The sequence below is a fragment of the Dipteris shenzhenensis genome, chromosome 16 (genome assembly GCF_047967505.1).
Source record: "Dipteris shenzhenensis isolate YYH24624 ecotype China chromosome 16, Dip_SZ_1.0, whole genome shotgun sequence".
Taxonomy (NCBI): Eukaryota; Viridiplantae; Streptophyta; class Polypodiopsida; order Gleicheniales; family Dipteridaceae; genus Dipteris; species Dipteris shenzhenensis.
The window spans coordinates 13,200,147-13,220,172 of NC_141611.1; the positions used below are offsets into that span (position 1 = coordinate 13,200,147).

Here is a 20,026-nt window from a genome sequence, read left to right on the forward strand (position 1 = left end):
AGTCAAACGGAAGCCAGATGGCTCCATTGACAGATATAAAGCCAGGCTGGTTGCTAAAGGCTATGCTCAGAAAAAGGGCATAGATTATGAGGAGACTTTTGCTCCTACATCCTGGATGACCACCATCCGCTCAGTAATTGCAATGGCTGCACATTTTGAGTGGAATGTTCATCAGTTGGACATCAAAACAGCCTTCTTAAATGGGGACTTGCTGGAAGAGGTGTATGTCAAACCACCTCCGGGTTTTGAAATTACAGCAAATGCACTTCAAGTCTGTAAGCTTAATAAAGCTTTATATGGGCTGAAACAGGCCCCTCGTGCATGGTATGCCAAGATACATGCCTTTTTGACCAGCAAGGGGCTGCACAATAGTCCTACTGAGAGCACCCTCTACATCAAGATGGATGGGGGGGAAATATTAGTCATCCTTCTTTATGTTGATGACTTACTGCTCACAGGGTCCAATGACGACAAAATTGCAGATTTCAAAACTGATTTGCAGACCCACTTTGATATGTCAGATTTGGGGCTGCTTCATTTTTATTTGGGGATCCAGTTCTCTCATGAGAGACGTGGCACTGTTATGTCTCAGTCCAAGTATGTTCAGAAACTTTTGGACAGATTTAACATGCAAGAGTGTAAGCCCATATCTACTCCTATGGAACCGGGGCTGAAACTCACAATGCATGATGCAGGAGACTCAGTTGATGCCACACTTTACAGTCAAGCTGTTGGATGCCTCATATATCTCTGCAATACTAGGCCTGATATTCAGTTTGCAGTATCTCAGGTGAGCAGGTATATGCACAGCCCTAAAACTATGCATTGGCAGGCAGTTAAGCGCATCTTCCGTTATTTGCAAGGCACCAAGTCTTTTGGCTTACTATTTCCCAGGGGGGGTGACTTGCAGATGCATGCCTACAGTGATTCAGATTGGGCTGGTGATTATGACACTAGGCAGTCCACTAGTGGCAATTGTTTCTTTTTGGGAAAATCTTGCATTTCATGGCTAAGCAAGAAACAATCTACAGTGGCTACCTCATCATGTGAAGCTGAGTACAGGGCAGCTTTCACAGCAACAGTGGAATGTGTCTGGCTGAGACGTTTATTTGCTGATCTTTATCTGTCTTTGGAGGGTCCTTCTCCAATTCTCACTGATAGTCAGAGTGCCATTGCAGTGGCAAAGAATCCAGTGTTTCATGCTCGCACGAAGCACATTGAGGTTCACTATCATTACGTCAGAGAGAAGTTACATGCAGGAGAGATCAGTATGATCTTTGTGTCCACACATGACAACGTTGCAGATATCTTCACCAAAGCACTACCACGTGAGAAGTTCGAGGCATTTCGCAGTGCCCTGAACTTATATCCGTTTGGTGATTGATCAGCCTTGTACATGACATTGGCACTGCAGGGGGGTGTTGGAATTATATCTATAATTCAGCAGTGACCAATGTAATATAATAAGTTAGTTAGGGGCACTTTTCCCTCTTTTAGAGGTTTTTCCCCCTAACTGCAGTTAGTTCACTAACTATGGTTAGTGACTACTAAGGTTTTGTCACTATGACAAAACCTTATCTACACTACTTTGTGTTGTACTCTTTCACACACTCTATTGAGCAACTACTGCTTCTAAGCTTACGACTCTCTAGCTCTCATTCTCTCTATTCCTTCAAAAACAATCACCATGAAAAGTTTTGTAGAGCCAAAAAGGAAGCAACTACAAAGTTAGAAATTGCCAATCTACTTTCAGTTGATGTGCCTCCACAAGATGAGGCATCCTATGAAGATTATGCTTTTTGAATCATCTCCATATATGCTCCAGATCTCCCTTTTTTATGTTGAGTCAAGGTACTCAACCTGGATAGTCCTCCAAAATGAATGAAATAAACTATTGTGTTTTGTAAACACCTCTGGTCACCATATGATGTAGGCCATGTGTATGTGTTTTGCTCCATGGTACCTCCTGCAGACATTGTGTGCATGTACATGCAAGGGAGATAACAATTGGAAGGTCTTTTGTATCCCTTTTGTTTACTTCACACCCTTGGGAACCCTTTGCTAGCATGAGAACCTAGCCATAGATTTATCCTTGACCACCATGAGATAGCATGAGAAACGATGAGACTAGATGTATCCTTGACATAGCCTGAGGCATTCCCTTGAGGGGGGGTATGATGGGATATCTCAAGGTGTATGACCCAGGCACACCTTGGTTTCTATGTGTGTGTGCTAGAGGCACAGTTAGGTGCCCATAAGCACTGTTAGGTGGTGGTAGATGCCACATAGGATGATTGAGAGAATCTAGGAGCAGATTGAGGAGATGATTGTGGAGCTCAGAGGTCATCAGTGATGTCAGTGATCATGTAAGAGGTGCCTACTTAAGGACCTCACCTTTCTTCATTCCATAAGCAAGAATTCTCAGTTTGTGTTCACTCCATGCTTTCCTTTCAGTTCACCAACAATCGTAACCTCATGGATGTGGTCTCCCTCTAATGCTAAGCTTGCTTGGATCAGTCACGCACCTGACTCCTCGTGGGAGTGAGACCCACTGATAATCCTACGCACCACTGCTGTGTCCTGGAGAGACCGAATTGCTTTCTTCACCTTTTTCTTATCTTATGGAGAAAGGAGGACCTTAATGGCTTGGGGATTTGAAGGTGCTGCTATTTGAGCCCTTCTTGCCGAACCAATTGTTGCCACCAAGATTCCTTCTTTCAGGAAAAACGCAAAGCATTGCGCCAAGAAAGGAAAGGAAGGCGCGGGGAAAAGGAGAGAAAGGAAAAGAAAAGGGCTCTCAACTACGGATAAGGAGGCACATGCCTTCCCCTCCTTAATCTTGAGCTTAAAAAGAGAGAGCTGCGCTAGGCCTACAGGAGCTCAAGGCGTCTAAGGCTGGTACCCAAAGAAAGGGCAGCAAAATGGGCAATAGAGAGGGCCAAAAAACTGAGCTGGAGCTTGCAGGATCCACCAAACAAAGGCTTGCCCCTTCTGGGAAGGACTCGAAGCTGAAAGGCCACCCACGCCTTGTTCAGGTCTTTGTGCAAGAAGTACAAGAATAGGAAGCAGCTCTATGCTTTACTTCGACATCTTGTGAGGTGCACTTGTTTCAATAAGCAAAGGATTTGATACTGCACAGAACTTAAGTGCTGGATTCTGACTTGACAGCTGAAAAGTGTAAATCTAGGCTGACATGATTTTTTCTTTCAGGAAGGGCCTCAAGGGAGTAGGGGGCGGGGGATGTAGTCATGGTGTTTCGCCTGGATCCCTTTGTTTCTAATTCTCCTGAATATAACCTTAAGTTTGGTTAGTGCTGCTTCACCTGGCTCATACTTTAATGCAGTTGGAGGGCATAATCCATTTCATGCCAATGAAAATGGATCCAGTCACGGATTCTCTCAATTTTTGGTTTTTACTTAAAAGGTTCTTGAATCCTTTTTGTGAAAGACATCTTTCTCCATTCTTCAAATGTCCTGGTTTTTGAATGGATATATCAAAGTTTTATTTGTTTGCTTGGACAGCTTCTTACCTTCATTGATGTTGTTGCTTTCTCACACTTGAATCAATGGTGCACTATTTTATAACCTGAGATCTAAGGCTCTTAATTGCAAGTATGTTTGTTCAAACAGGTGGAAAGCGCACACTCAGGATTCCACCTGCATTAGGCTATGGTGAAAGAGGTGCAGGCTGCCGAGGAGGTATGCTTTCTAGGGAGATCCGTTTTGCTAAGTTGTAGTCCGATTCATCTCAAGGCTCTAATCATTTGTGAAATGGGTAGTTGGATTTCTAAACTGCTACAATGTATGAATTTCGTGTCAAAAATGACTACAATACATTTGACCAACTTTTGCAAAGCATATTTTAGAGGCTGCAATAGCAGATCAACAAGAAGGTTATCCATGCGCATAATTGGGATTCTTCAGCCTGCATGCATATTCCATGTACCTTGGATGGACTCAACCTTCCGGTTGTTGCACGTAGACTTCCTCTTTCAACATCCCATTTCAATAAGGCATATACTATAATTCTAACACTTAGGACAAAATGTCCTAAGTGTACTAAACTAGATAGGACTAGTACTAACTATACTAACTATCCTAACTAGCCTACAAGGCTCGTACCACGGAATGTGGCAACAAACCCCCCTCCATGGTGTGGCTGAAGTATCTTGGAAACATCTTAAGAATGCTGGAAACTAAATTATGGCTGCACATGTTTATCCTGGATGGATATGGTAACCTATGATAGTATAGGAATAGCAAATCACGTAACAAAAGGCACCAAGTGTAAAGATTGCAAGAAAGATTTAAACGTGGGTCGTAGTAGAGACTTCCTAAAGAGATTTTCCAACTATATGTCTCCAACAGACAGTGACTCCCTGACATAATGATAGGAAATATCTATGTGCTTGATACATGCTTGAAAGATAAGATTGCACGCGATAGCCAACGAACTATGGTTGTTTGTGTAGATGGTAGTAGATGATGTCTAACTGACATCCAGATCTGCAAGTAGCGTATGAAGCCAAACACACCCTACAATATAGTGTAAGGCTGCCTATACTCAGCCTCACAACTAAGTGTAGCAACTCTAGGTTGCATCTTGCTTAACCAATATATGCATGAAGCCCCAAGCATGAAAGAGTTGCCATGGTGTGACACCCTTGTGTCATAAGAACTGGCCCAATCACTATTGGTAAAAGCATGCATGCCCAGTGAAGACTTATCATCATATAGAGCCCCAAATGTTGTGTGCACGGAAGACATGTTTCACTGGTTTCCAACGTTGGGTACTAGGTTTGTGCATAACTTGCTTAACTGGGAAACGGCATATTGCATAGCAGGCCAAGTGTGGCACAAATAGGCAACCAAGAGCCTGCTGATAAAGAGTGGCATCAAAAGGATCACGCCCATCCTCTGAGGAGAAACAGAAGCTAGGCTCCAAAGATATCGATACTGGCTTACAATCCTCAAACTGAAAGCAATGTACGAGCTGTTCAGTGTATTTACACTGGCTCATCATAATGCGCCCCTCAAAATGAGCAAACTAGATGCCAAGATAATAGTGCAATTGACCCATATTTGTCATGGGGAAAAAAGTCTGAAAATCGGTCTTAAAGGCTGCAATTTGCTCGGTAGATGGCCCAGTGATAAGCATGTCATCCACAAATAATTAAAATGAGCAAATCTGCTCCACACTTTTGGACATCATAAAGTGTTGTTTCTGTGGGGCTGCTCTGGAAACCAAGACCTATCAAATCACACGAATCTTGGCATACCACGCCCGGGATGCTTCTTTCAATCCATAAAGAGGGCCTTACATAGCCAGCAGACTTTATTTTCAGAGCCTACAACCTCAAAACCAAGAGGTTGACTAACACTTCTTTAAGCAAGTCACCATGAGGAAAGGCAGTCTTAATGTCCAGTAGAGAACCTGCCAATGCCTGTGAGCTGCAATAGCTACGACACACGAAATGGCAGTGATGCGTGAAGTGGGGGCAAATGTTCATCCAAGTCAATGCCCTACTGCTGAGCAAGAGCCCTTGGCAACAAGACGGGCTTTATAGCGGTCTATGCTAGCATCAGCTTTCCGCTTCAACTCGTAGACCCACTTTGTGCCAACAGCATGCTTGCCACGAGGCAAGTCACACAACTCCCATGTGCTATTCTGGTGAATAGAATTCAATTCAGCTTTCATAGAATCTATCCATTCTTTGCTGTCAAATGCATCCTTATGGCATAAAGGCTCCTCATTACAAGCTGTGGCAATACAACGTCCAAAAAATGACCATGCATTTGATGTTGCGCAACTCCCGTAGGGGCAGCCAAAGGTTCAGCCTGCCTGCTGTCCTTAAGAGCATCAAAGAGCCATTTTGGGACAATTTTGTGCTGTCTAATGACAGCTCTTTCCTAGGTTACTGCCTGCTCAATAGCATTGTCATCATGCTGAGGCATATTAGGCTGAGCATGGGCATGAATCTAAGGCTGAGACCTGCTTGCAGCTGGGGGATTGGAACCCTGCAATTGCTGATCTGAATTTGTATGAGACTGAAAGAGAGGAAGCATTAAATCAAATAGATATGAGGCATTTACAGAGGGCAGTTTTCAACAGTCCAGCCAAGGCAAAGCTGTGTGCTCAGCAAAAGCATCATCTGTGCTAAGCTAGGCTAATACAATCTATAGCCTTTACTTTGTGAGCTGTAGCCAATAAATATATACTTTACTGCCTTTTCCTCTAACTGAGAGGGCACATGTGCATATGCCAAACAACAAAACACTCTTATGTGTTGGAGATATTGTAGTCAAAGAGTGTGTTGGTGTGAAGGGTTGGTGTGTAGTACTAGGTGATCTAGTAGTAGTCTATGTGTGTGTCTTGTGTGAGTGCCACGTGTCATCATGGGACTTATCCCATATGCACTAGGTGCTAGTGTGTGAGTGAGTAGCCTATATAAGGCTTGTACTTCACTTGTCTTGTCATACTTGATGAATGAATGAAAGTCTTTCTTCATGTCTTCATCTGAGCATTATTTCCTCACACCCTAACTCTCTCTCTCTCTCTCTCTCTCTCTCTCTCTCTCTCTCTCTCTTCACCCTGTTTCTAACATGGTATCAGAGCCACCTTCCATAGCTTCCACGTCACCCCTAATTCGTCACCCTTGCCCTAACCCTAATTCGTCATCCTTGCCCTAACCCCAATTCTGCTTTAGCCCTTCTTCCTGCAGCCTGCAGCCGCCTCAGCCCTGCTCCATTTCGCCCTGTTTGACCTCCTCCATAGCTACTCCACCTCCGATTTCTGTCCTTGCAGCCAGCCGCCTTCATTCAAGCCCTCTTGGAGCTGTAGCTAGGCTCTTGGCTTCCCCTTTGCTTGCTGGGCGGTACGTCCTGCAAGAGGCATCTGCACGTGTGGCTCCCCAAGGACGTTTTGGATCTTTCCATCACCGAAATCAGGGTTTTTGAGTTGCTGCTGCATACTAGACAATCTCCGAGCAGCTCAAGTGCCATAGCCACCACACCTGAGCAATTTCCACGCCCCCAGGTGCTGCATACTGCATTCTTGGAGCACACCAGGCCTCTGGACATCTGCTGCAGACATCTACAGGACATTTATTACAGAAGTTCGAGCTCATTGAAGCGTCCCTGGGCTGTTTTGAGACTGTTGGATCATAACCTGTCAACAACAGAGGCAATTTCGAACTGTTTTGAGGCCTCCAGGACATCTATATCAGCCGATTTTCATCGCAGAGACCTGCTGTTGTGTTTTGGTACAACCACACATCTGCTGAAACACTTAGGTGTACTTTGGAGCTATTATGCTGAGTTGCTTTACACATTTCGAGGCGTATCTTTGCTGCTCTCAAATTCGGGTTCATATTTGGAGCATCTCTAGGCATTTATATATGTTCTTTTGCACACTAGGAGATTGGTGGTCCTTCATCTTAGCTTGCTACCCGCCTTCATGAAGTCCTCTTCAATCATGACTTCCTTGTCCTCAAGTTATATCCTCGTGGAGGAGTTTAAGGGGGAAGGTTTTCCCACGTGGCAAACCAAGATGCAATTTTTGCTTATGCGTGAAGGAGTTTGGGATGTTGTTGAGGATGACCAGGTTGAGTTACTTAATCAACAACACCAAAAGATTTGGAAGTAGCGGAATGCTAAGGCTATTGCCCTCATTGGTCTTTGCTTAGCTGACTCTCTCATCCATCATGTGGATTTCAAGTCAACAGCTAGGCAGATTTGGAGTCGCTCGAGACCTTCTTTGGTAATAAAATCACCAACTCTAAAGTCTTTTTGAAGCTCAAATTTTATGAGCTGAAAATGGAAGAGAGTGATGACTTGAGTGATCATCTAGCCCGGTTTCAATCTCTTGTTCAACAACTCTCGTTTCAATAGCTCCATCCTTACTGTGATTTGTATTAGGTTTTCTTTCAATCTCATAGACCCATCAGTCTTCCGAAGACTCTAATAAAATTTCTTTCTTTCTTTCTCAAGTTTGAAAAGTGTCCTTGATGATGAAGATAAGATGGTCGTCCTTATTAAGAGAATGCATGGCATTTGTCGCTTTGAGCACACTCTTGAGATCCTCCGTCTTGCCACTACCACATTTGATGATATGGTGGCCCTCCTCATTGAGAAGGATCGTCGCAATAAGGAAGCCGCTCTTGCCTCTCCTATTGATCATGCATTTGCTTCCACAAGCAAATGGAAGACCAACAAGAACATTATTTGCAGGTTTTGCAAGAGGAAAGGACACATTGAAGCCCATTGCTTCAAGAAGAAAGCAGAGAAACAAGAGAAGCATCATGCCAGTCTTGCTAAACCCCAAGAGCCCCAGGAGGAGATACATGCAGCTACAGTAGAGGTTTATGGCCTCTCTCTTGATAACGAGGATCCATTTGACCAGGGTTGGGCTTTTTAGGCCCCTATGCTATGTGTGTTGAGTCAAAAATAGGCTCTCAGCCTTGAGTTGACCCTCTAAATTGAATGTATTTGGAGTCAATAAGAGGTACTCTGCCTTGGGTTGTCCCACAAAAATGAATGTATTGTCTTTTACTTTGGTTGATGGTATTGACCACCCAATTCAGAGTAAGGGGGGATGACGAGTGATGGTTTGCCCACCCAATTCAGAGTAAGGGGGGATGACGAGTGATGGTTTGCCCCTGCTGGTCGCAAGCTGACTGAGAAGTCATGATCACACGGGAGGTGTTGGATAGTTGGACTTGCTCTTTGCGGTATTGCAATGGAGGGGGGAACGATCTACTCTTTGCGTGTTGGGTCTCACTCTCTTTGCTATGAAGGGGGGTGTTGGAGATATCATAGTCAAAAAGCGTGTTGATGTGAAGTGTTGGTGTGTAGTACTAGGTGATCTAGTACTAGTCTATGTGTGTGAGTCTTGTGTGAGTGCCACGTGCCATCATGGGACTTATCCCATATTCACTAGGTGCTAGTGTGTGAGTGAGTAGCCTATATAAGGCTTGTACTTCACTTGTCTTGTCATACTTGATGAATGAATGAAAGCCTTCTTCATGTCTTCAGATGAGCATTATTTCCTCACACCCTAACTCTCTCTCTCTCTCTCTCTCTCTCTCTCTCTTCACCATGTTTCTAACATTATGTGTGAAAGCATTGGCTTATGACATGTCTAGGCGTCATAGGGAGTAATTGTCTTCAATGCCCTAGTGGGTTCTCTATTAGCACATAGTCGGCACACATAATGGCATCCAACCAAAACTTGTTGGACAAAGACTTACCTTTTAGCGTACACCTAGCCATTTCTTAAAGTCCATTTTTTCTGCTTTGCAACTCCATTTTGCTGCAGAGTGTATGGCACTGTGCAAAAATGTATTATTCCCCGGGCTGCTTAAAAACCAGAAAATTCATGAGATGTGTCCTCACCCCCCCTATCAATGCAGAGAACTTATTTCCACTCTCATAGTCAGCCATGGCAAGAAAATGGTTTTTTCAAGGGGTAAACCCACGTGTGCCTGGTGAAGTCATCCACAAAAGTGACAAAGAAAGGGTAGCCTCCAAGAGGTGGGGGTTCACATCAATCCACGTACATGGCTATGAACCAAGTGCAACTTACGAGATGCACCAACAGTCCCAAGAGGAGAACCTGTGCATTTTTTTCAACAAGGATCCCTCTCTGGTCTACTACCATATCATGTGAATGCATCTTCACCACTCTCATGCCAGAGTTGAGTATCTGCAATAACTGATTCAGCTGCTGCATTTGCCTAAAAAACAGCCTCTCTCTCATACAAGCCAAGTTTATACATCCCTCGGGTAAGTGTTCCAGTAAGTACAATGCTGTTATCATGCTGAAAGTCATATACCGCACAACGACAACCAATCAAAATGACTCTATAGCCATTTGTAGCAATGGCTGACATAGAAATCAGATTTTTCCTATATTCCTGGAACATATAAAACTTTCAAGAGAGTGACTGCATCACTTGAGACTGAAGTGACTGTCACTTGACTGATCCGTGTCATGGGTTAAGTCACATTAGTGGCACATGCAACTAAGCCCCCCTTAAGTACATCATCCAAGGACAGAAATAGCTTTTTGTAGGAGGTTATGTGCTTGGAAGCACCAGTACCAATGTAACATAGGATCAGCCACCAATAAAGCTGCATCATGTTTGGAAGGATGGTAATGGGGTGTGACAACAAGTGCCCAATCCAAGAGCAATATTTGCTGCCTCATGGCTGTGATCACGTACGGTAGAAGCATCTGAAACTGCAAGACCTTGCTGCTGTCTGTTATTGCTTCTCTCAAGCAATGTGCTTTTTGCATTCTGAAATGTCATGGCCTAGCTTCTAGCAATAGCTGCATCTCTTTTTCTTCTTGCCATCATGCTGGCTAGATAGAGAATGAGGTACGAACGTTAATTTTAGAATTGCTGAAATTCTTGCCCCTTTGCCTTTGCCTTTATGGTCAGTGGTAAAGGCTTGAATTGCATTAATGGAGGCAGCCCAATTTGCATGGCTCTGCTTCTCCCACAAAAGCAACGTGGATCAAAGGTATAGTGGTTGGGGTTACCCATAGCTACCAACCTCAATGTCGTAGCAAAGCCCTCATAAGAATCAGAAAGGCCACTCAGCATGGTGGACACAACCTGGGGATCTAGTAGAATCTCATCAACCCTCTTTTTGGCCTATTTGCCCTCATTGAATTTGGGGCTTTTGCCAGATTTGCTGTTTTTGCAGTGAACATTGCCTGTCACAGTCACATTTGGGTCAGATCTGCATTTGCCCTTTGATTTGGGTCAGAAATTTGCAGATATTTGCTGTCATTTTTAGACAGCCAGCTTTTTGCAGTGATAGCCTTGAGGCTTTTGGGTTTTCAAGTCTTTTTCGGGATATCACATTTGCTATGGCTGGGAACAATCAAGATTTATTTGGAGTTCTTCGTGAAGATGATAAGTTGGATGGCACCAACTATCCGATGTGGTCTTATCTCATGAAACATATTCTTGTTGCAAAGCATTTGTGGAATATTGTTTCTGGGGCTGATCTGAGGCCAGCCAATGCTACAGTGGTTGCCTCTACTGCTGGTCCTTCTGCAGGGGGTACTCCTCCTGATGCCTCTTCCTCTAGCACTCCTGCTGCTGCTCTTCCAACTCAAGAACAGTCAAGATCGGATGCAAGAGATGCAAATGCACATTCATGCATTGCTTTATCATGCAAGAGAATCATTATTCCACACATCCGGTCTTGCAGGACAGCTAAGGATGCTTGGGATAAATTGGCTTCTCTCTATCAGATTCGCAATGAAGCGCGTGTTGCATATTTGAGAAGGCAATTACAGGAAGTCAGTATGAATGAAGGTGACTCTATGGATGCATACCTAACAAAGGTCAAGGACCTCATGGAACAGCTTGCCAACATTGATGAGTGGTGCTAAATTCACAGCTTGTCAGTACCACATTGAATGGACTGCCAGATACATATCAAGGGTTTGCTACAACCCTTCGATTAGTGGCCATGGGTAATCCAGACCACTATTCTTTTCTTGCAGGAAGAGCAAAGTAGAGCTAATAGACAACCCATTATTCCTGATCATGCATTTGCATCACATCAAACAGGAAGAGGCAAGGCTTCCAAGCCTATGGGCAAGCCAAAATCTGCGCATAGCAGCTGCAATTCCTCTCATGCATCTAAAAATACAGCAGATAAGGCAAAGAAGAAAAGATGCAACTATTGTCGCAAGCCTGGACATGACATTTCAGAATGCAGGAAGCGCATTGCTTCAGAGAAAAAGAAAGCAGGATTGACAATTAATGCCTCTCATGCTATTGAATCCCATGAGACAGAAGATGCTTCACATGCACATGCTCTTCAGGATAATTGGGCATGGGCTGTCCATTGCTCATTTGATCCATCCAAAGGTGATGCATTCTTTACTGCTAATGATGCTCAGTCCTGGTACTTTGATAGTGGTGCTTCCAAGCATGTCACTTCTTGCAGACAGTTGTTTCATTCTTTAGCTGATGCACCTCGAGGGGGGACTGTTACATGTGCTAATAATGCTTCATATGCTGTAAAAGGAGTTGGAGATGTGTAGCTCACATCCATTTCAAGCCATCCTGTCACTCTGACAAATGTCCTTTTTGTGCCTGGCATTGAAGTCAACTTGATTTCAATTTCAGCAATTGCTACTTCAGGTTTCAGAGTAATTTTTGATGGCTACAGATGTCTAGTTTATGATCTTCGTGATGATAATGCCATAGTTCTCAGTGGCACTTTGCAAAAAGGGCTTTATCACCTTGATCATCATTCAGCTGCACTTTCTATTGAAGCATTGGCTAGTTCAGATTCACAGCCTGCTAAAAGTCATCTTTGGCATGAGAGAATGGGCCATCTCAATTATAGAGTTCTTGCAAAGCTACATTCACAGTAGATGGCAAATGATGTACCTCAGACTCACACAGTTTCCAAACATGTGTGTGAGGGTTGTCTTTTGGGTAAGATGCATCGATTTCCTTTTCAAAAGAATTGTCCAAAACTCTCACAAAGGAAATTGCAGCTAGTACACAGTGATGTCTGTGGCCCAATGAGGACAAATGCCATTGGGGGGTATAAGTATTTCATGACTCTCATTGATGATTTCACAAGATATTGTTGGGTATATCCTTTAAAGGCCAAATCTGAAGTTTTCTTATGCTTTCAGAGATGGCTGAATATGGTTGAGAATAAATCAGGATGCAAGCTTGTCACCCTCAACACAGATAGGGGGGGAGAGTATATGTCAAAGGAGTTTGATGCATTTCTGTCTTCACGGGGCATTATTCACTCATGCACTACTCCTTACACTCCTCAGCAGAATCTTGTTTCTGAAAGGAAAAACAGGTCCACAATGGAGATGGCCAGATGCATGCTTAAGGCCAAGTCTTTGCCCAATAAATTTTGGCTTGATGCAGTAATGTGTGCCAACTATGTGCTGAATAGATCACCTACACGGGCATTGAAGACTATTACACCTTATGAAGCATGGAAAGGCAGGAAGCCTTCACTTTCACACATGAGAGTTTTTGGGTCTCTTGCATATGTTCATGTACCATCCCAGCTGAGACATAAGCTTGATGACAAGGCAATCAAATGCATGTTTATTGGTTACAGCCAGGAGAGCAGAGGGTATCGGTTATATCAACCAAATACTGGGAAGATTATTGTCAGTAGAGATGTGATCTTTGCTGAACATTCAGCTTCTCCTCTTGTGGACTGCAAAGCAAAGCCAGATGTTGACATGTTTGATGCCTTTGAATCTTGGTTACCTCTGCCATCATCAAAAGAGGATTTTTACCAGCAACATGAGCCTCCTGGAGGCCCTCCACTAAGCAATAATCAGCCACAACCTCATGCTGATTTGCAGGTTTCTGTTCTGGCACAAAATGATCCCACTACTCATGATGGAGTCATTGAAGAAAGAGCTGCCAATAGACAGCACAGGCAAGTTCCCAGATTGCTTCTTGATACATTGAGGGACAGCAAACAAGATCAGCCTTTTGCTGCTCGGACAAGATCAGGGAATAGACAGCATGGTCACTTTCTTGAGTTTGCACTCCTTGCTACAGCTTGCAATGAAGAGCCTCTGTGCCATAAAGATGCTTTTGACAGCAAAGAGTGGATGGATGCAATGAGAGCTGAGTTACAATCTATTGCCAAAAATGACACATGGGAATTAGTAGATCTCCCTCCCGGCGAGCATGCCATTGGAACACGGTGGGTCTACAAATTAAAAAGGAAATCTGATGGTAGCATAGATCGATACAAAGCCCGTCTTGTTGCAAAAGGGTATGCCCAACAACAAGGCATTGACTTTGAGGAGACATTTGCTCCCACATCCAGGATTACTACCATTAGATGTGTCATTGCCATTGCAGCCCATCATCATTGGCAAGTGCACCAACTTGACCACTTTTCTTCATGGGGATCTGCAGGAAGAAGTCTATGTCACACAACCTCCTGGCTTTGAGGTTGTTAATTCTGAAAATAAGGTATGCCGGCTTAGAAAAGCCCTTTATGGTTTGAAGCAGGCACCCAGGGCATGGTATGCCAAAATTCATGCACACTTACTATCCCTTGGTTTTTAGAATAGTCCCACAGAACCCACTCTTTATGTCCGTGGGAGTGGATCTGATTTTTTAGTGCTGATTTTATATGTGGATGATGTGCTCATCATGGGCACAGATACTCGGCAAATTGCAGCTTTCAACGCTGATTTGCAGCAGATTTTTGACATGTCAGACATGGGACGGCTCCATTATTATTTGGGCATTCAGTTTGCTCATGTTGAGGGGGGTATCATGATGTCTCAGTCCAAGTATATTGGACAGCTCCTTGATCGTTTTCAGTTTGAGGATTGCAAGCCAATCTCTACTCCATTGGACCCTGGCTTCAAATTCTCAGCTCATGATGGGAGCCCACCATGTGATATCACTCTTTATCAGCAAGCTGTTCGATGCCTTATTTATTTATGTCACACCAGACCTGACTTGCAATATGCAGTATCTCAGCTCAGCAGATTCATGCACATGCCCAGTTCACAGCATTGGCAGGCAGTGAAGAGAGTCTTCAGATATCTCAGAGGCACTCAGGATTTAGCCCTCTTCTATGGTGATTAGGGTTCACTTACCATGCATGCTTACACAGATAGTGTCTGGGCAGGATGTTCCGACACCAGAGTGTCACATACTGGCAATTTTTTTTGGCTTGGCAATTCATGTATCTCTTGGCTCAGCAAGAAGCAACCAACAATTACCATGTCTAGCTGTGAGGCTGAGTACAGGGCAGCTTTCACCGCTACAGTAGAGTGTGTTTGGCTTCGACAGTTACTTACAGATCTTGGTATTTGCCAGACATCCTCCACTATTGTCTACACTGACAGCCAGAGTGCTTTGGCCATTGCACGTAATCCAGTGTTTCATGCGCGTACCAAGCATATTGAAGTTCACTATCATTATGTTCGGGAGCGGTTGTCAGCAGGAGATATAGAGTTGTCCTATCTTCCCACAGAGGACAACATAGTAGATATGTTTACAAAGGCACTTCCTCGTCCCAAGTTCGAAGTCTTTCGACATGCTTTACATTTGGTTCCCTTTGTTACATGATCTGACATCCCTTGTACATTCATAGGTGGCTATATCCTTTTGGATGAACATGTACCAGGTATTCTGAGACGTTTCCAGAGTACTTCAGCCCATCCCATGGAGGGGGGTTTGTAGGCCATCTTCTGGTGGTTCTAGTGATGCCCTATAGGCCATGGTATGTGCCTTGTAGGCATAAATGTAGGCACTTGTTGTGTTAGTGCCTTTTAGGCCATATAGGACACTTAGTCCTATGTGACACCTAGGACACTTAGTCCTAGGTCTAGGTACAAGTACCTTGTACTCCTATTTTTCATTATCTAAGTTTGACGTGACGGCTGAACTATCGTGCGACTTCTTCCATACCTGCACTCTCTCTCTTTCATTCGATCCTACAGCAGTCACATTTGCGGATTTTTGCTGTCCTTTTAGCCTGACATTTGCAGTCATTGCAGTCAGATTTTGTGGGCAGCAAGCTTATTTGCTGTGGTAGCCTTGAGGCTTTGGCAGTTGCATTTGTGCAGAGTCAAATTTTTCTGTTTGGGGATTTTGTAATGACCTACAGTGCAAATCAGTGAGTGACTGCCTTTGAATTAGTTGTTGGAGAGAGTTTTGCGGGATAGACTTCAGGTCATCATTTGCAGTCAGCCTTTGTGGGCAGATTCGTGCATTTAGCTCAAAATGAGCACCTGAAGACAAAACCCCATAGGCACAAGACCCAAATGTGAGAAAAAATAGAGCAAAAGCCCCAAATTTCTAGGGAGAAAATGTGCTAATTTTAGGGCAAATCAAAGGAGACCACAAATGCAGATGTATTAGTCCAGAGTGCACTACAATGTGGTGTCAATACACCCAATGTTCCCAATTTGTGACGGGTCTGGCAATCACAAAGTCAACTAAGTTTATTAAATCTGCCAATGCAAGTTGCAGATTGCAAATGGGAGCTGGACTGCAAGCTAAACAAGAGCTGAACCCGACTTGAGCCTGCAAATTGAAAACTGACATGAACCAACCAGTGCCAAAATCCGTATTGTGCGGACAAGTTGTTAGAAACTGTACGGTACTCTGAGATACTTAAATTTGATGTACGGACAGGCACCAAGCAAATATTTTGTGCAATTGTACGGACCGTACGGATATCTGTGCAATTGTATGGACCGGTACACCGAGAATGGTGCTGTGCAGATGATTCCGAGCAAGTAGGTATGGATGTACGGTTGCTCCTGTATAGATTCATCGATTGATTGTGTACAGACAGGGACAGAAGACATGTGCAGTACAAAATGGTACAGAGCGGTATGTCTGTGCTTTTTCCAACAAAGAGTATGGACGGCGGTGCTGAACTGGTAGTTCATGGGACTGGTGCCGTATGGCAAATGATGATCGATGTGAAACAATCGCGGACTGTAGGTGCCTGCTGGAGTTGCTGGTGGCGACTGTATGGAGGTGAGCTAAGCTGAAGGCGTTGGTTTGGTCACGGCTGACTGAGCTACATAAGCTAAGCTGAACTGGTCATAGCTGAGCTGAAGCGAGCTAAGCAAGATGATGAACATCGAACAGAACAAGTAGCGAAAGTGGGCTGTAGATGTGCACGCAAGGGGGGGAGCAAGAACTTGCTGTGATACCACTATAGAGAGGAGTGAAGTGCAATGGAATGAGGAAGCTAAAAGTACTTGCAAGAATGGATAGTGCTTGAAAGTACAAGTGTGGCCTATATGAACTTGGGACTAAATGTACTACGTGTACTAACTCTAGTTGGAACTCATACTGACTGTACTTAACTGTCCTAGCTAACCTTGCTCATATCAGGGAACGTGGCAACAGGCCTTAGAGAGTGACCACATTCTAGGGGACACCATCTCTGGGAGAGGTGTCTTTCTTCTTTAATATGATATGGATGTGACACACCATGTGCCACAATTCCCAATGATGCTTCGGAGGGAGTGTCCTTCCATCTTGTCCTCCATAGAAGGTTGCTTTGGTACAATGCTGGAGTCCCTGCCTACTACAGCAGCCTCAGTTTTAACAGACAATGGAGTTTCGTGGCTCAAAGTAATCATAGAGTACCCAAAGTCCTTGGCTGAGGAGATCGTTCTGGAGACAATGCATGGGACTGAATTTGTCAATGGGTTGAGGTTTCTGCCCTCCCAAGACAATGTCTTCGATATAGGCAGATGGGACACTTGGCGAGAGCTGGTTGTAGCCCTAGTTTGCATCAATATAGGATTAACTGTTGGTGCCAATTGCAGCATTGATGACCAGGTGTGCATTTAGTGGTGCAACAGCAGCAGATCCAGAGTATGGCACTGACCCAACAGGTTCTTTCCCTTGGCGAGGAACTATTGACGGTGTACATCTCAGAAGGGCAAATTGTGGATGGAAGTAGATCAAGTTGTAGACTTTTCCCATGGCAAATGGCTGAATTACCATGTGGTGGGATGATAAAGACCAGGAGCTGGATTCATCGGGTAGTCCGGCAGCTCATGCTGTTGGTATCTAGATCCTTATTTCCATTGACCGCCCGGCGCCCACACAAATGGATTATACAAGATTTAGCTATCAAGGTGTGGGTTGGAACTCATGATTTTGCTCCACCGGGGTGTGCTAAAAATATTGACAACCAACTCTGGATCTGGAACATGTGGCCAACAGTGGACCCATATTAATCATCAGACTTTGAATCATCTACTAGTTTTGATTCCAGGTCATCGTGGAATTGGGCAGGTACCCTTGTGAAGAAGTGCTCATGTGTGCAACGTGATCCAGACAGTTGTGACCTGATCACAATTGGTGTGACTTGTCAGCTGGAGTACAATTGCTGTTATACTTGCAACAAATCCATGATCCTTGATCCTTGTTCTGCAAGAATGATCAGACTATCCTTGATCCACATTTGTGTTTGGCATATTGAGATGATCTCTATGATCTGTGTGATCGGGTGATAGTCGTATTGATGTGTGAACTGTGTGATTGGCAAAGCACAGATTGTGATGTAGCTGATTTGTAGCTGAGATTGATGTCTGCTTAATGCAAGTAAGGTGAGTGAGAGCGCAGTGTATGCGGTGTGAGAGCTCATTCTCGGATTGTGCCCTTTGCTTGTCCATTTGATGTGGCAATATATGCCGGATTCGCAATTGGAACAATAATGGAGATGAATGTTCTGTGTGTTCTGATATGCTGAAATCTTTCACTCTGATTTCCATTGCAAATCCTGCACATCTTCGGTGTACTCTTCCTCCAAGTTAAAACCAGAATCTAGGTGTGCATGATAAGCACAGACGTGAAGTTAAGAGAGGTAAAAAAGGCATAAGGAGGCGGTAAGTAGTACTTACCCCTCGATTCATTGTATGCTCGGTGTGATAACCCACTCCTAGTTTTACTCTTGGACCTACTGCTTCCTCCCCAGCTCGTAGTACATGTCCACCATAAACCTATGCAGCCATCCTGGCATCATCATCCTCATGTGGAGAGACAGTCTGATCCACGAGAGAGAGAGAGAGAGAGGCGTTCCTATAGTCCATTCACTGTCCCCAACTGTTGAACTGATGGTGTTAATTTTGCAGGTTCCTGTGTTATACCTCCAAACTCTGTGCTCTTATTCGATGTCGAATTTGTGGGTAAAGTCTGAAGGTAAGGAAAATTTATTGGCTCTGTGAAGATGAAAGTTTCTCAGCCTCTATTTGTAGTCTCTAATACTGCAGGGCTTTCCAGTCATTGGGAACTTGAGAACTAGTGTGCCCAAAATTTATTTCATCATGTAACTCATGGTGGCTTTCAGGTGAATTTTTGTTTATCCATCCTTTGATTAAACGAGTAAAAGAAAATTGTTTCATGTGATGGTATGTCCAGAAAGGTTATTTGCAATTTTATTTAATTGGGAGCAGGTTTCCCTATGACCAAACTTTATTCCTGTGCCAGGTCTAGCAAGGCATGCCTGGGAAATAGCTGGACATGCTGGACCTTCCACAGCTGCATCTTAGGTCTGTTTCATTGTATAATGTTGAAACGCTCTTCACAGCGGCAAATTAAAATTTTATTGTGCCGTAACCCTTGCATTATACGTTTATTAACTCTGTATTACGTAAAGATTTTGTTATAGCAGTCTCTCATCCAGAGCTGAATGCTCAAATAAAATTAGACTGCATGGTGGAGTCTGAATAGTATATTGATAGTTCTAAAGAGTTTTGTATGATCTTATGTATTGAACTTGCGGAGGCGTGGAGAGCTTCCCAGTAATCAAACCTTTTGTGAACCAGCAACATGCTTATCAAAAGCTTTATTGATTAGTGAGGGACCTCATTTTCTACAAGATTTCTTTATGGTATGAATGACAGATATAGCTGTATTTACTCGGCTATGTATACTAATAGCCAACACTTGTATCTGGAGCAATAATGTTCATATATTTTGTCTGATAAGTTGACTTCTGTGACATCTTGATACAGCCTTGTGATTGATAAAATGGATGCCAATGATTCGCTTACGACGGTTTATTATTATAATTTGGTTTTAGGGTCATTTCTTCTTCTTTTAAACTTTAGAATGAGGTAGGTTGTTGACATGTAGCTCATTCTAGTATGGAAAGAAGTGAATCCAAGATTTGTGGGTAGCAATTAGAAAACTGCTTGAAACTCGCGTCAACTTAGTAGTTCTCAAAGCGTCTTGAGCTTTTTGATTTCAGGCTTTTGAAGTAGCGTAGAAGAGACACTCCAAGGGCACTGGGATCATGAAAACAACACATTGGTACAGGCTGAATGTTTTAGAAACTATAAGACATCATATCATTTAGAACTTAAGCCTTGAGCAGGAATACAAGCACGCTCATGTGTGCGCGTTGTTACGGATAAATTTGACCAAGGTAAAAGGCATAAATATGTGTGTGCTTGTATGTGTGGCAATAGTATAATAAAATATGGTGTGCATAGGGCCTCGGGTTGA

General features: G+C 43.7%; 1 protein-coding gene across 4 annotated transcripts in view; it reads left to right on the plus strand.

The window, feature by feature from the left end:
- LOC147892578 (peptidyl-prolyl cis-trans isomerase FKBP13, chloroplastic-like) overlaps positions 1-19,496 on the plus strand; it is a 34,153-nt gene extending 14,657 nt beyond the window's left edge. The window contains exons 4-7 of one of the 4 annotated variants that reach the window (XR_015542343.1): positions 3,630-3,698; positions 18,652-18,718; positions 18,790-18,866; positions 19,007-19,494. Coding sequence is in view for 2 of the 4 variants with exons in the window: in XM_087387319.1 (XP_087243445.1) it covers positions 3,630-3,698; positions 18,652-18,716 (134 nt within the window). In the remaining 2 variants the exon portion in view is untranslated. Of the gene's footprint in view, positions 1-3,629; positions 3,699-18,651 lie in introns of all 4 variants that reach the window. The other 3 variants (XR_015542342.1, XM_087387319.1, XM_087387318.1) reach the window with 3 other exon arrangements.
- The last annotated feature ends 530 nt before the right edge of the window (positions 19,497-20,026 follow it).